This window comes from Sinohyriopsis cumingii, chromosome 7 (genome assembly GCF_028554795.1).
Source record: "Sinohyriopsis cumingii isolate HCF-2022 chromosome 7, ASM2855479v2, whole genome shotgun sequence".
Lineage (NCBI taxonomy): Eukaryota > Metazoa > Mollusca > Bivalvia > Unionida > Unionidae > Sinohyriopsis > Sinohyriopsis cumingii.
The window spans coordinates 130,300,777-130,316,994 of record NC_142967.1 but is presented as its reverse complement, the minus strand read 5'-3'; the positions used below and the strand labels follow the sequence as shown (position 1 = coordinate 130,316,994).

Genomic DNA, 16,218 nt, shown 5'->3' with positions numbered 1-16,218 from the left:
AAAAGGAAACTTCGTTTTACACTTTTGTTCCATACTAACCGATATACTCAGTTGAATTTTAGAGTCAGAGATCAGTGGTAGGCCTGTTTTTTTATATGTACATCATCATATATTAAGGTGATTCTTCTTTTGGCTGAGGTTGAAACATACTCATCATTTTTCCGTCAATCAGGAAAGCTAAGTACAATAAGTTGTAATACAAACATCTCCATATTCTTCTAAATTCCTCCCCAAAAATTAACAAGCACGCATTGTTTTTTTCTTGGTGATGGTTCGTGCAAGCAAATGAAGCATGGTGATCAAATCCTAGCATTGGTAGACTTATTTATCTGCGTTGGCCGGATATATCATTCGAAATATTATTGTAAAATACTCAACTAAATCCATGTCTTCCACCGCCATAATATCCATGGAGACAAACGATAAACTAGTGTGCATTGCGTCTCTTAAAACTATCCCATCTGTCTTTCTGCACGCACGTAGTGGACTAGAAAGTGTTTGCAAGAGCTTGTGCCTCATGTAAGTGTGTGTGTGTGTTTGTGTTTGTTTGCGTGTTTGGTTTTTTTGCGTGTGTGTGTGTATGTATGTGTATATTTTGTGTGTGTATGTTTGTGTGTGTGTGTTTACAATCTAAAATGAAAGTTGTATGATCCATATATTTTTAAGAAACTTTATATACACACACACACACACACACACACACACACATATATATATATATATATATATATATATATATATATATATATATATATATATATATATATATATATATATATGTATGTATGTATGTATGTATGTATGTATGTATGTATATATATATATATATATATATATATATATATATATATATATATATATATATATATATATATATAGATCAACCCTTCAACTGTATATGCTTCAACGCATACTAACGTCCGCTTTTTGTGACTGAGAGTGATTGACGAGCAACGAACAATCGCATAGTCTTGACTTTTTCCGCTTATCCGCAAACACCATGTTTACTGTTGTTTCGAAAATTTCGGAAAGACAAGAGAATGTGCGATTAAAGTGACCTAAAACTATACCATAGGTATGTTGGTTATTTTGTATGTTTAAATATACCTCATCTTTTTATCCATACACCTTCAAAATCACTCTGATACCATTACATTCCATACGTACATACACATTTAGTGTCTCCTACAAGACAAGCTAGACATAAAAATTGGGTCAATGATTGTCCCATGGTGTAGATTTTGTCAATACTCTTGAAGCTTTTATCAAATCCTTGAGTGTATCTAAAGGAGATTTTACAATAATGCAGATACCCAACTAACATTTGCTCTGACACATGCCTTACCTTCAGTGATCTATTCATGAGGCGCAAATTTCAGGGTGGAGGTAAGATGGTGAAATGTGTTTTACAAACAGAGAATTCACATTTTTTCAGAGTAATGCGCCTTTGTTTGTAACGAACTTTGTTTACGTACGCAACGAATTTTGTTTTCAGACCGGACAACTGGTATGATGAAAACGCTAACGTCATTCAAAGATGCATAAAATTCTGTGCAACCATGGACAACAACTATCCCATGATGCAGTTAAAGATAACAGCTGTAGTTCCGGCTGATATTTGCGTAAGTATTTTCTTATACCAGATGCTTGGCGCAATACTTTCAGCAATAAATTCCAATGAATATAGACCAGTTTTTCTCGTTGAACGGTAAAAAATTCTTTACAAGACACGTGAATGTATAAAGTGCGAGCGTTGCATGTGTGTGTTTTTGTTTATTTTTTGTTTTAATTTCTTGTTTCTTTTTTATTTTTGTTTGTTTGTTTGTTGATGGTTTTTAGAGAGAGAGAGAGAGAGAGAGAGAGAGAAAGAGACTTGAACTATATGAGCTTTAGTTTTTATATTCCAGGCACGATTGTCAGTTGCCTTCCCGGAGCCATCTGCTACGCACGAGACTGTTAAAGATGTAGCCAGAGTATTTTCCGAGGGAAGAGAGGTACGTTGTTGACGTTGTCGACAATTTTCCAAATACAGACTCTGTCTTGAATGAAAACGACGTTTCCTATATAAAGACGAATGATAATAATTTTGAATTAATAATTCTCTTATAAATTTGATACCGAGTAAATATGTATAACATCAGCAATTAATATTTAGCACCTAACAAAATAAGCGATTGTGACACACTCCTCAAAGAAAGAATAACTTGCAATTGAACTTTTTTAATTAAGAAATTGGTCTGATTACCGGTTTCATTTTGCTCATTGACCTGATGATTGCCTATGTTCATTCCATGACTTAGAGACTAATTTTCGGATTGAGTCGGATCTGTGACGACAGAGGAGTGTTGCCGTACGCTCACTTTCCGAAACAGATCATGGTATAAGCTGATACTCCGTTGAGTGAATAAGTTAATATTTACGTCACCCCCCCCCCCACCTTTTTTTAAGAAGATTCTTTATTGAATATCAGCCACACATGACCTCTTTGTCTGAAATGTGGATGAAGAAGAGAAACGTTCTGGCACAAAATAGTAAGTTTGGAAACCATATTATACATATACTAACCGCTCCGGAAGCGGAAGGTCGTGAGTTCGAGCCCCGGCCGAGTCATACCAGAGACTTACAAAAATGGTACTAGCAGTTGCCTCGCTTGGCGCTCAGCACTAAGAGGTTAGTGTTAGGACTGGTCGGCCTGGTTTCAGGATAATGTGACTGGGTGGGACATCATGCTACGTGTCTGCGGCATGATGCCCCAGTGCTAGACATCACTATAAACTGACACACTGCAGACATCGTAGCGATATGACTGAATTTTTTTTTAAAGCTACGTTAAAAATCCTAATCACACACACCCACACATACACTTCCTTTAGCTGTAAATAAGTGTTCTGGGTGAGTTAATTCTCGTTTTCTGATAATATTCTCACTACATTATATATATATATATATATATATATATATATATATATATATATATATATATATATATATATATATATATATATATATATATATATATATATATAATTAATTGTTTCATTTTGGTGTTTGATGTCTGCAAATTTATTTTCAAACTGACTGACAAGCCAGCCAATGAATATCGGCCCTCATACCATATTATTCACACGCAACGCGCCACTCGGAACCTCGGAATATTGTGTGAAACCCCAAATTATCAGATTATAAGGCTGACTATTTCACCATACCGGGAAATCATAAAGCAAGATAGAAGGGGATAAAAGAGCGTGTGTGTGGTTTGGAATTTTAATGTAGCTTTAACAATTTTTCAGTCATATCTCTACGATGTCTTCAATGGGACGGTTTATAGTGATGTGTAACAATGGGGCATCACGCTGCAGACATGTTGCATGATGTCCCACCCAGTCACACTATCCTGACACCAGACCAACCTTAATTCTAACCTCCAAATGCTGAGCGCCAAGCGAGGCAGCTGCAAGTATCATTTTTATAAGTCCTTGGAATACCCGCTACCTTCTTTATCCGACGAGCATGCTCTATCCATTGGAGCGGTCCAGGAAAAAAAACAAAAAAAAAAACAACAATCTTACAAAACAAAGTAATGAGCAGCCTTGAATCTATTTCCTGTGTTTATAATGGCTATATAAAAGGTACATTTTCCCAAGCGAATAAATATACTGAAAGTAGCTTTGAATCTTTGATAAAAACAATGGGGGGGGGGATATTTAATAACTTTTGGTTTTTTGTGCACATTGACCAGGATTTCGTCAAATGATCCCTTCGCGAACGAAATTCATAATTGGTGCTACTTTGACACTTCAGATATTCCTTGACGGAAAAAGTTGAGACTGCTCCGATTCGGGACTAGCACATATGAAAATGTTGAATAATTCAACAATGATTGCTCGCTTTATTGTGGTCTCTTCATGGTCCCTTTTAGTGGATTTGTACGAAACCCTCCACTTTATTAGTCATACTGCAGTAATGTAAAAGCCTTGACAAAATATACCACAAACGGATACGGCTTGGTGCACCTATATTTTATGGTGCTAACAGCTGCCTGACATAGCGCTCAGGATTAAGAGGCCAGTGTTAGGACTGGTCGGCCTGGTGTTATAATAATGTGACTGGGTGGAACATCATGCTACATGTCTGCGACATGATGCCCCAGTGCTAGACATCACTATAAACTGCCACACTGCAGACATCGTAGCGATATGACTGAAACGTTGTTAAAGCTACCTTCAAAATCCAAATCACACACACACACACACACACACCATATAAAGGAAGGCTTTGCCCATTCCAACCAGAAAATTTGACTATGCAAATGCCTGTACCTAATTAATTCAGGTTCTCCTTAGGTTAAAACCCATTCAGTATAAAATATAGAATCCTGCAGTTAGCAGTTGATACTAGACTGTTAGACGTCATCGATAGAAGTCCCACCGCCTATCACTATCATTCAGTCATGCACCCGATATTGAGGATAACAAATAACATAAAGGAAAAGAAAAAAATTATATAACAAGTAGTAAAAATTTTGCTCGCAAACACTCACTGCCTAGTTTACGTCGTGTAACCTGTTTTCAGTAGATGTCTCTAAATACATCTTTGGACATTAAATATAGACTAATTCATGATCTCATTTTGACTCCGGTGGTCTAGTGCTTAGGGCGTCCGTCTCGAATGAGGAAAGTCGCGGTTCGAACCCCAACTGAGTCATACAAAAGACTCGTAAATCGTACTAACAGCCGCCTCGCTAGGTGCTCAGCACTGACAGGTTAAAGTTAGGCTTGATCGTGCTGGTGTCAGGATGATGTGACTGGGTGGGACACGTCTGCGGCATGATGCCCCAGTGCTAGACATAACTACAAACTGCCACACTGCAGACATCATAGCGATATGACTGAACAATTGTTAAAGCTACGTTAAAAATTCAAATCTCTCTCTCTCTCACGGTCGGAGTTTTCATTTTGATACGACGAGATGCTGACGTAATTATACTTCTCTAAGTGAAGCGTTAAATGGTATACCCTTATGAAATCAACATCATTCCATGAGAGTATCGATCTCGGATCAACTTATGAAACTTACCACAAAATAAATTGATGTTTATAGTTATAAAGTATGAGATTTAACCAAGCAGTACACTTAAATAAACAATGGTACATTTTACGTTTTCTTGAGAGTAATTATAAAGTATAGGCTTACCCTTTCTGCACTAAAATTACAAATTGAAAACTACACTGTAGAACTTGAAAAAAGCATGAATATACAAATAATCATGAAAGTTTTCACACAGCTGTAGCCTAAATCTCTTCATAAGCCATTAGCAATACTAAACGTATAGCTCAGTCTTTCAGTCTAATTTACAACGGTGTTTGGATTTACATGGGCTCAAGAAAGGTGCCCACACTTAGAAAATACACGAGACACCATATATCTGAATAATTCAATGTTTAAGAATCCCTTATTGTGAATGTCAGAGTTGTCTTTCCATAGACGGTATCCTTTCCATTAGAATTGACGAGTGTGACGTGTGTGACAAACACATTAAGTTAAAATTATATTCTTATGTATATTAATCAAAGTTCTTAAACATATTTTAATATCTTATTTTTGTACCACATACATTATATATATATATATATATATATATATATATATATATATATATATATATATATATATATATATATATATAGAGTCCCACAGGTGTCCACCAATAAGAAGAAAAAAACGGTCTGATTGAGCCGAAACTGACTGCATTCACACGTTCGTCCGCGTACATGATTATTTGGGGGATAACCACAGTGATATATAATTAGAATTAACAGGGGCGACAATCCTTCTAATTTAGAGCAGGAGCCTTTGACTCGACAATCCGCTCCATTGACTGTAAGGAAGATAATAAATTCTGAATGGGGCAATCAAATATTATTAGTATATACTCTTTTTCTTTTACGGTAACTTTACATTGTCAGAATTGTGCAGTATTCTACGATACTGAACACCTAGATATTGTGCGCAGTTGAACGACACGTGCGCATAAAAATAGTGTTGTGTATTTGGAATTACTTTGTAAACAAACCATGTACAATCATGCTGTAGACTTTTGGTTTCAGTTTAATAGATTTGTTTGTGGATGAGCTAAAACAGTTGTTTCGTCTGTTTTAAAGTAAAGATGAGATGATAAAGTGAGCAGTATGAACGAGTTTACTGAGTCATAAATGAAACTTTCAAACAAACAAATGAATGAACGTGACATTCGTAATGTCCACAACAAACGTGAGAGACGGAGTATTAAAAATACAATTTTGATCGTTTAAACAGTTATTTAGGAGAAAGGTTCCTGACTTTTCGTTAATAGAATGGTTCAGACCATGATTAGCGCACTCTGGGGTGTAGAAATGGCATAGAAAAGCATACTGAGGGCAAGGGCTATCGCATATGTATCAGAGACGTACCATTTTATAAGTGAAAGTACCACAGTCAAGGTTTTGGTAGAAAAGCAAGGGCCTCAAAGCCAATAAGCCAAGACGACGAAGAATTCTTATTTCCGCTGGCTGAATGAATTATCACACACCAGCTGCTTTGCAAATTTCCGCCTTAACATTGTTGATACAATATTTCGGATTTGAGCTAGCGATAGATGCCATACGGATCCTAATATAGCTGGGGTCCCCACAAAGAGCATGCAAGTGACAAGGCATACATAGTTCTTTCTTAGCTGTAACAAGAATAACAAAAATTATACTTACATTTTTGCATTTTGAATTTCCTCAAAATGTTCTTTCCTAGTCCTGCAAATCCCAATTACGCGAGCCTTCTCATGGGTTCTAAAGCTTGATTACACATTTCGAAATTGTAGTGTAATTTCGACTTCATTCCAAGTGCAATAGCATTATCCTTACTGCATTCAGAATGAAATGAACGTGATATTCCACAGCGTCTTTATAATAATTACAATTGAAAGAGTTCATATTTTCCCACAGTATGATTCCAAACATTCAATGACAGAACAGAAACATACATGCTACTGAGTCAAGATAAGTCCCTCCCTGCCCAAATCGCTAGTATTTCATGTGGAATTGGCACGAATAAATCAAGTTCATAATTAGCGAAATTCAGTAGAATCAACAACACACCCCCCAACACCCCCCAACATAATTCATTCATTCCATTCCAACTGGGAAAAATGTTGCAATGCGCATTCTGTCACAATATGACTCTAAATTTAAATTGTAAGTAGACTACACGACTATTTTGTTTTAAAAGTTCTGATGCGCGCGGCTATGTTCAAATTTAGCTGGGCGGAGTTATGTGCACATTAATATTTTGTTTTGTATTGATGAATCTGCGGTTGTGTATCTATTTTGAAATACAGCATAACTTCATTTACTTTGTTTCTTGTAGTGTATTTTTTTTATAATTAAGCCTTAGGTAGAATAAGAAACTGAGTATATAATAAAAAGTTTACTGCATTTGTATGAGAAAATATGAACTTGTTTTATCGGATGGATAATTCACTCCCACAGGTCATGTAGTGTCCATCCAAAAACCTCTTTCATATTTTCCCATACAAATGCAGTAACCTATAAGTACTCAGGAGAAGCCTGCTGTAAGGATTGAGAAAAAGGGATCAGTATGAGCCAGTTTGCAAAATATTACGCAGGTGGTATCAATAAATTAAATGGATATGTAATATCAGAGAATTTATCTTTAAATGATGTAAGGGACCAAAAACAACATGTATTATAGAGACTTTGCAAAAATAAGATCGTCTTCGAAACGCACGAAGACAAACAAATGTCCCAAATATATAGAAAATCGTGCTTTTGTATTAATGATTTATAGATGTCTAAATCGTTGCATTAGATTTGACCAATTGTATTGTACATTGTCAAAATTCGATTTTTCTTTTTGCGGAGGCATTATAGATAGATAAGGAAGAAGTTCTAATGTCTCCAAATCGTTAAATGAAAAAAGGCTGAGAAATAAGCTGAAAATATTTGTTTTGAAAATAATGTATAATTCCTGATGCATATTTCAATATTTGTATATTATTTTCTCACCCATTTATTAGTTTCAATGCCATGCTGATCAATCTTTTGATTCAATTATCCATTTTTCGTGAAGAATATTTTTCTTGATATAAGAAATCAGAAGATTAATATGTCTGCTCTCATTTATATTAGCTTCTGAGACAAATATCTTACACTAAATTGTTACGCCGTATGAAGTTGAAAATTTAATGGCAGCACTTTTCTCAGACATATTTATCCTTTCTTTACCACGAAATTCGGAAAATATACATACTCTTTCTTCAAAAACCTCTGACATTGTTGCAATTATGCTCATTTCAAAATCATCAGTATTTAAAAAAATTTATGTTAGAGAAAACAGAGACTAATATTTATGTCAGCTATAATATGATTCTTAAAAGGGCAGTTTTCAACATAAATATATATTAATTGTGGGAACAATTAAGTTTTAGGTCAGATACTCTCAGTTGAAAGTTTGGCAGACTGAGCAAACTGAATATATATATATATATATATATATATATATATATATATATATATATATATATATATATATATATATATATATATATATATATATATATATACGAAAGCAGGCAAGAAAATGTTTTCCATACTAAATTTGTTATGTTGGTCAAGCAAGAATCTAATTCCTAGCAGACATCGTTGATATGCAATTTTCTGCAAAAGACAACAGCAGATACAATTACATCTCTTTAGGTATAAACATTTTCTTCAAATATGCTGTATAAAAACGTTTAAACACGAAATAGAGATGATATACACGATACTTGCGGTGATAGTGTTAATAAAAAGAAACGAGACAAAATAGTTTGATGAAAGGAAAACATTATAACTGAAAGGACATTGAATTAGTTGTGGACAAAAGAGAGAAACACTTTTTAACTTACTAAGACATGTGTTAATTCACTGAAAAAGAAACAAAACACTTTATAGATCCATTGCCTACCGTTCTTCAGGGAAACAATATTAATTGTCACAGCTCGATAGATGTTACAAATTAATGTCATTGACCATAAAGATACGTCCAAAGTATGGACTTTTAGGATCTGAAAAATCATTCCCATGGAACGCTTAAATATAACATAAGCAAAAAAGTTATTAATTCAAAACTTCAATCGGATGTTTGTTTATTTGTTTTTCAAACGGCCATCTTCTTAATGTCATGAAAGAAATTTAACTATCAGACAAGAAAATACGACAGTATTTTTATGCCATAGAATCGTTTATAAACCTACCAAGAGACAATCTAAACAGACCATAAAATATAATTTTGCAAATATAAACATTAAATAAATGTTTTATAAGCATGCAGAACATGCACAAATTTATAAAAGGATTTCATATACCTGTAAATATCTATGAAATAGTAGTTAGACTTGGAAAGTCTTTGGGATGATAGAAAAAGATAGTCACCTACAGTAGTAACTGTTTTAATGAGAACAATTATCATTATTTTTTAACACAGAATAGTAAATTTACTATTCTGTGTTAAAAAATAATGATAATCTTGAATCTCATTAAATACAGTAAATACAAATAAACAATAAAGACGCTTTTCTAATATGTATCTCAATATTTTAGTTCTAACTTAAAATTATTTGAAAATTAAAGATTATGCAGCCCAAGATCGAACACAATGGACATAATGTACCTTCTGCTTTGTACTGGAACTGAAACTATTATGGAGTCAATGGTTAGATGTGAACATAAAACATATATATTACGGATAATAACAACAGCAAAAGATAAACCACCAAGATTTTGTCTCTACATTGAATCAATTCACGAAAACTACAGGGTTATAGTTTCAGAGGTTCAGCCAACATAAATAAATTTTACGAGTATTTATAGTAACTGCAGAAACTATTTATTAAGAACTTAGGCCAGGAAACGCTTCTTGAATGATATTCAGTGGAGAAGATAGCCTGCAATATCATTTCACCAACGTATGTCATATTTGTGAAAATGAGATTCAAGATGTTAAGAACAAGAAATATACTAAGCTAATGAAGGTACAACCAACACCAAGTAGATAGTTAACACTCACATACCACGATTCTGCACATCTTGAGTTTAATTTAAACTAGAAATATTATACATATGTATCACTAGTTATTTATACTATATTTGGATAGGATAATCATCAGAGAATCATGATATTAGAAAAATTATCCTGATGAAAATGTATTAAAACTACCAAGCAATGATGCAACATGCATTTTGTTTCGTAAAGAATTTTCAGTCGACGGAGGTTTAAAAGAAGGAACGACAGTCGGAGGGCTTTGACATGAGCGACGTGTAAATGTTGGGATGAATTTCATGGATCTCGTCTGGTGGCAATTGTTTTTTCAGGAGCACAACCTGCAGCTCTTCACGCCCAAACGTGCTTATAACCTGCTCATTACAATAGGTCATATAGTACTGGCCCCCAGATTTTAGCAACCGCAATCTCTATGTTATAGCCTTTTATGCGCCCCACACGGTAAGTATCGCACTAAGGCAGAGGTGGGCAAACTTTCCAGTGCAAGTGCCGCATACACAAATTTACACCTTGTCGCGGGCCGCATAGTTCGTTAAGTAAAATAATTAATATTTGAAATAGCAAAAACAAAAGGTTTTTCTAAATAACATCTAATTAATTTTCAGTTGTTAATATGTTGTTAATATTTGAAAACTTAAACTTCAAAAGAAGCACATTTATTTGATAAACAGAGTAACATAAACAGAGTCAGTGCGAATGATGACTTGTTCCTAGGCCGCATGAAAACCCTTTGCGGGCCGTATGAAAGCCCTTGGCGGGCAGCATGCGGACCGCGGGCCGTAGTTTGCCCACCCCTGCACTTAGGTATTTGAGAGCAGGCGTTTGTGTTCCATTTAGACCGGCCGCGCACTGATGTTGCAGGCGTAGCCAGCACCACCGTTTCAGGAATGGTGTTAATAGGTACATTACCTATAAATTACGTTACCTAGCCGTTTAGGGCTGCTACAGATGCTAGTAACTACGAACCTTATCAGTGGATACGTGCTTTAGTTGTCTTTGCGCTTTTGGTATTAATGGTGCCCTAAGAGCCGCTTACCCAGAGTACGGTTGAACCGTTTCACAATGTATGATGGTGGTGGTGATCTGCCCCACCCCGCCTCACCTGCACGCCGTGGTTGGCCAAGAGTTGAAACATGACGATTATCAACTCACGGCCGAGGTTAATCTGAAGCAAACTGGGATACTTATGAGCCTCTGCTTGAAGATACGTACCGTTGCTTCTCCGATGGTGGAATACCCTTTGTGTTCATGAGCTTGGCCTCGTTGTAACGATATCATCCACATTCAGCATACACTTGTACCTTGTTGTACGGCAGGAACAAGAGATCGGCCTGGTTATGGTTTGCAACAACAAACTGGTCGGGTAATTTTGTTTGTTACGGGCTGTAAAATGGGACACATAATTGATTTACGAGTCACGCCCTGGCAAAAACTTATGAGACTTCGGCCACTTATGCCTGCTTCTTTACCACTGCCACGATCTTCCAGGAACTTCGCAGGGTGTGGTATATTTTCGCAAGTTTAGTGTCCATTGTGTAGTCATTTCAACATGATAACACACTAATGGCTCGCGCTAGCAAAAAGCGTGGCTTTCATGCCACATTTAAGTGGACAGCGGCAGAAATGTTTGCCGACTTTGGGGTCCATAGTCTTGTTTTGGTCATGGAACAGTCCATGATAGCCTTTTGGTGTATCGGCTTTGTAGTATGCCGGATCTTGTCGGTAGCACGTGGTATCAACAAGGTTCGTTGGAGCCTAGTCAAATTTGGGACGGTTGTAGATGTTTAGTCGAATGTCAAGCCGTGGAATTGTGTGCGGATGATATTTATACGGGACACTTGCCTCCAGGCAGTCTCGGCAGCTTTGGAAGGCTGGCAGTGATGTTGTCACATTGCTTTTGCACCCGTGCCTTGTTGTAGCGATTATCAGCGGCACGCGCGTTGATGGTTGACTGTTTGACCATGCATACCACGCATGTTCCTTGGAGTGCGTCTTTCCTCTTGGCGAGCTGCACTCTTAACCTATACAGTCTGTCTTTTGCCAGCAACGCAAAAATAGGCAAACATTATAAAAAAGTCATCTTTTAAAAGCATGGAGAATATAGACTTTCTTACACAAAAATCTTCGTCACCACTAGATGCTGCTTGTTGTATCATGTAGCAGAGAAAGCATGCCCATATAGCAAAGTTAATTCGTATACGACGCTAATATATTGGACCTCTTTCGCAGGACTGACCAACGCGGCTTGCGAAACATGCACACCTCAAAGTGTTTCGCCGACATGGACTGGAACAGGTTTCGTCACTTCTTTAATGTAGCAACGTCTATACCCCGCAGCTTCACCTACGTAAACCTGGCTAGCATAAGTCCAGTAAAGTTTCGGACTGGTCTTGATAAGGCGTAGACTACTACGTGTTAGCCACCCCAGGTCGTCGCAAGAAACTACTAGGGTATAACTGGTACTACATTTTGATGGTCAATACACCTGTTATAAAATGCCGTATATCAAAATATCAAGTGTTCAAGATATAATAAAATTAACGGTGAGGTATGTAGCCAGCCTCAACGAGCGGCGTTAGATGCTAAACAAACGCCAGCTCGCGTATTTTGATGTCACCTATAAGAAAGGAACTTTTCACCTCTTGCTAAATACGCCACCGATGGAAATAAAGGAATCGGGCAGAGCGGCGTTGGAATCACCCAAAGGCTTCAGTACTACCCTACCATTTGCTTCCGAGCGGCTCATCGTCAGCTTTGAAAAGCTCGAAAAATGTAGAAAAGACATGTCCGAGTCGAAAACCTCTGTATTTGCTAAAAGCAAAGAAAGACCGAAAGCCTGGGCATATTCAGGATTAGACAACCAATCGGCAACCAGGGTGATAATGACTGGGAACAGTTTGCTTTTAAGAGGCACAAAGGAATCCTACTCAACTCGAACGAGCTGCAGAAAAAACAATGACAGGTAAGGCTTGTCTATGGCCAGAAAGCCCCAGAGACGACGAACTAAAGCTGGGCTAGATCAGCAGTGTGCATTCCACGGGATAGCAACAAGAGGTACTACTATCCACTACTAAGAAGACCCAGAAGAACTGGACGACCACCTCATTGCACGGACTGAAATTTTGCAGGCAGGAAAAACCGCCCTGGGAAGTCATTAACGTGGACATTACCATCTGTCAAGGACGATATTTATGACTAGGTTTCTGACAGCCATTTGTACAAAGAACACCTGCATAGCACTAAAGTAGACCATTGATGACCTTCGACAGCTCGAGGATTTATCAGTCAGCCAACAAATCATTTAAGAACTACCGTCCCCTTGACGACATGGATGGCGTAATCGTTCTCCATAGAAAGCCCTCTTTTGTTGCCATCTTGCCGACGCCAGTTTGGCCTCCAAGGGGCTTGACACTAAGATTATGGGGGGTCCCGAGTGGCCGAGTGGTCTAAAACGCTCTCCGTTAAGGATCACTGCCATCTCAACTCTGTCTTCGTGGGTTCGAGTCTCGGATTCAGCCAATGTGGGTATGAGAGAAAGCATGCCAGTAACTTCTCGTGGGTCGGTGGTTCTTTCCGGGGGATTTCCCGGGTTCTTCCTCCACCATTAATACTGGCCGCCACAATCGACCGTGCAACATCATTCTCGGCTAGGGTTGCATGTAGCACCCGGTATAGTGCAGATCAGCACCGTAATCTCTGTATATCTTACACGTGATTCCGTGGACGGCTCCCATGTGGACCCGAACACCTTGATAATGCTATCCCTAGCAATATTCTCTATAGCTTTATTCCAAAACCAGAGTCTTAGTCGGCTTCGGACATTACTATACACCCTGTTCGTCTATATGCCTGTCAACCCGCTTCAATTGTTTTACCCTGACATACCAGGATAGTAACCTGCACGACCTCTGTGACAAGACGCTCACCTTTGACATTTATGTCTGGTACTGTCCCCCACCTTAAGTGTTGTAAAGGCTGAAAAACTGCACTTATTTGTGGCCTGTCAGCGAGAAAATCTTGCAATAAGTCACATAAAGCATTATATGATTACGAGCCGTTAACGCTCGCAGTCCTATTTTTTATGTTCAATATGGTAACGGAATGGGTAATTTCATCCAAAACATAGAGCAGTACCTGCGAACGCCACATTATTAATCAATGTCGACAGGGCCGTCGCTGCGAGTTCCATCTATGCCAAACGACGGCCATTGTAAGCCAGACAACGGAAGCGCTAGGCCAAGAATATGCTGCCCAAAACACACGTTGCTGTAAATGAGGTAGTCCCGTCAAACATGGCCACGTTTTCGACCTACCGCAAGACTTGATCAATTATGTTATTGCCAACATTACGGCGTTCAAACTCATGATGCCATCCTCGTGAAGCCACATCTTTTCCAACAGCATTTTTCCAATAAATCACAAGACCCAACCGAAGATAGAGTGAATAGGGCGGGCGTACGCAATGACCGGTAGTGTTACTCGTTCCAAGCCTGTGATCCGATCAAAAGGGTATCTGAACCACACAGGTGCAGGATACATCGCACTAGTTTCTCTCTGCTGAAGCCTTTATCAAGATTGCTGACTAACTAGATTTGTATCTTCGCAAAGAACGCGATCCCACGTCATTGCCCGCTGTTCTACTATACTCTCCCGATTCAAAAAAGGACCAGTAGACCTGTTTGCGGACACCTGTCTATGGCGGTGTTAAATGCGCTTGATCATGGCCCAACCCGATACACATTGATGGATGAGGTGTTATCTATCAAATTACGTTAATGGAAGGTAGATTCCCCCAATTTTGGTATAGTGCAAACACAAACAATGCCTGAGAACATATTCGAACCTTCTAGTATATCAAGCGCTGGCATCTCACGTGCTACTACCGTTTCCGTGGAAACAATAAACGCTCTTGATCTCACGAAATATGCGACCATCGCTGACCTTGCATCATTCAGAAACCGCGATCGAGTTGTTTATACTGCCTGACTTCTCTTTCAAATCTGAATAATACCATCCAGCCACGAAATACCTATTCGAAAAAATATGTCCACAACCGCAAATTACTTACTATTCTCAATGCGGGCAACCACATAACAGGCAGCCTAAACATGAGCTTTAACATGATCGTATCTGTGGCAGACCTGACCGAGTACCAAGACGCATTACGAAGGCACACAACAAACAGCCGGATGGTCGAAAACAACGTTGGATGTATCACAAATTATATCCATAACCAAATTTTGGACACATCACCCATTTTCCTCTAAAAGGAAACCAGTTGATGTTGAAATACCGGATCATACATTACGGACAACTCTGTGCGAGTCCAATTTTGCGGTTCAGGTATCGTCCGAACGTGTATTATGGACTCTCTGTCTACTGTGACCTACCGCATTTGCCACTGATTTAGTGTGACATCTGAAACAACTGACCATGGACTTTCACACTGGCAGCTCTACACATTACACGATATTGTCTAATAGTATAATATCACTTTTTATTTACCCGCGCATGCGCTAAGGGAACGTGCCAGTGCTAATTAGAGACAACCGACCCTTTCAGCTTGGTGCAAACACAAACCATGCCTGTAGTCATCTATGGGATATATGCTATTTAAAGCGCCGGTACCGCACATGCTGCTCTCTCCCAGTACATAAACATGGCCGATCTCTAGACTTAGAGAAAGCATTTGATCTAGTATGGACAAAAAAAGGGTCTAATTGCGAAACTAAACCTGTACGGAATCACTGTCCGCATGCACATTTGGATATCAGATTTCCTGACAGATCGTAAAAAAAATTATAGTAGGGGACAAATATTCAGACACGTACCACTTAGAAAATGGAACACCAAAAGGTAGCGTACTTAGCCCCACACTGTTTAAAATCATGATTAACAATCTCGATAGAGTAATCAACCAAAATACAATAGACCTATCCCAATTTGCTGATGATAGCGGGATATGGAAAGCAGGAAATACTTCCAGTCAAAAAGTCTTAGAACACATTCAAGAACGTCTAAATTTGATAGGATGGTGGGCTGATAAATGGGGTTTTAAAACCTCTAACACTAAAACAGAAGCAAGTATGTTCTCCCCACATCATCGAACTAACGTAGAGTACCAAA

The 16,218-nt window shown here is 38.0% G+C and overlaps 1 protein-coding gene across 1 annotated transcript in view; it reads left to right on the top strand.

Annotated features, from left to right (window-relative positions):
- The window catches only part of LOC149796133 (hydroxyproline dehydrogenase-like), a 59,002-nt gene that overhangs the window by 20,671 nt on the left and 22,113 nt on the right, over positions 1–16,218 (top strand). The window contains exons 3-4 of the mRNA XM_089964199.1: positions 1,496–1,622; positions 1,908–1,994. Of these exons, the coding sequence (XP_089820325.1) occupies positions 1,496–1,622; positions 1,908–1,994 (214 nt within the window). The remainder of the gene's footprint in view (positions 1–1,495; positions 1,623–1,907; positions 1,995–16,218) is intronic.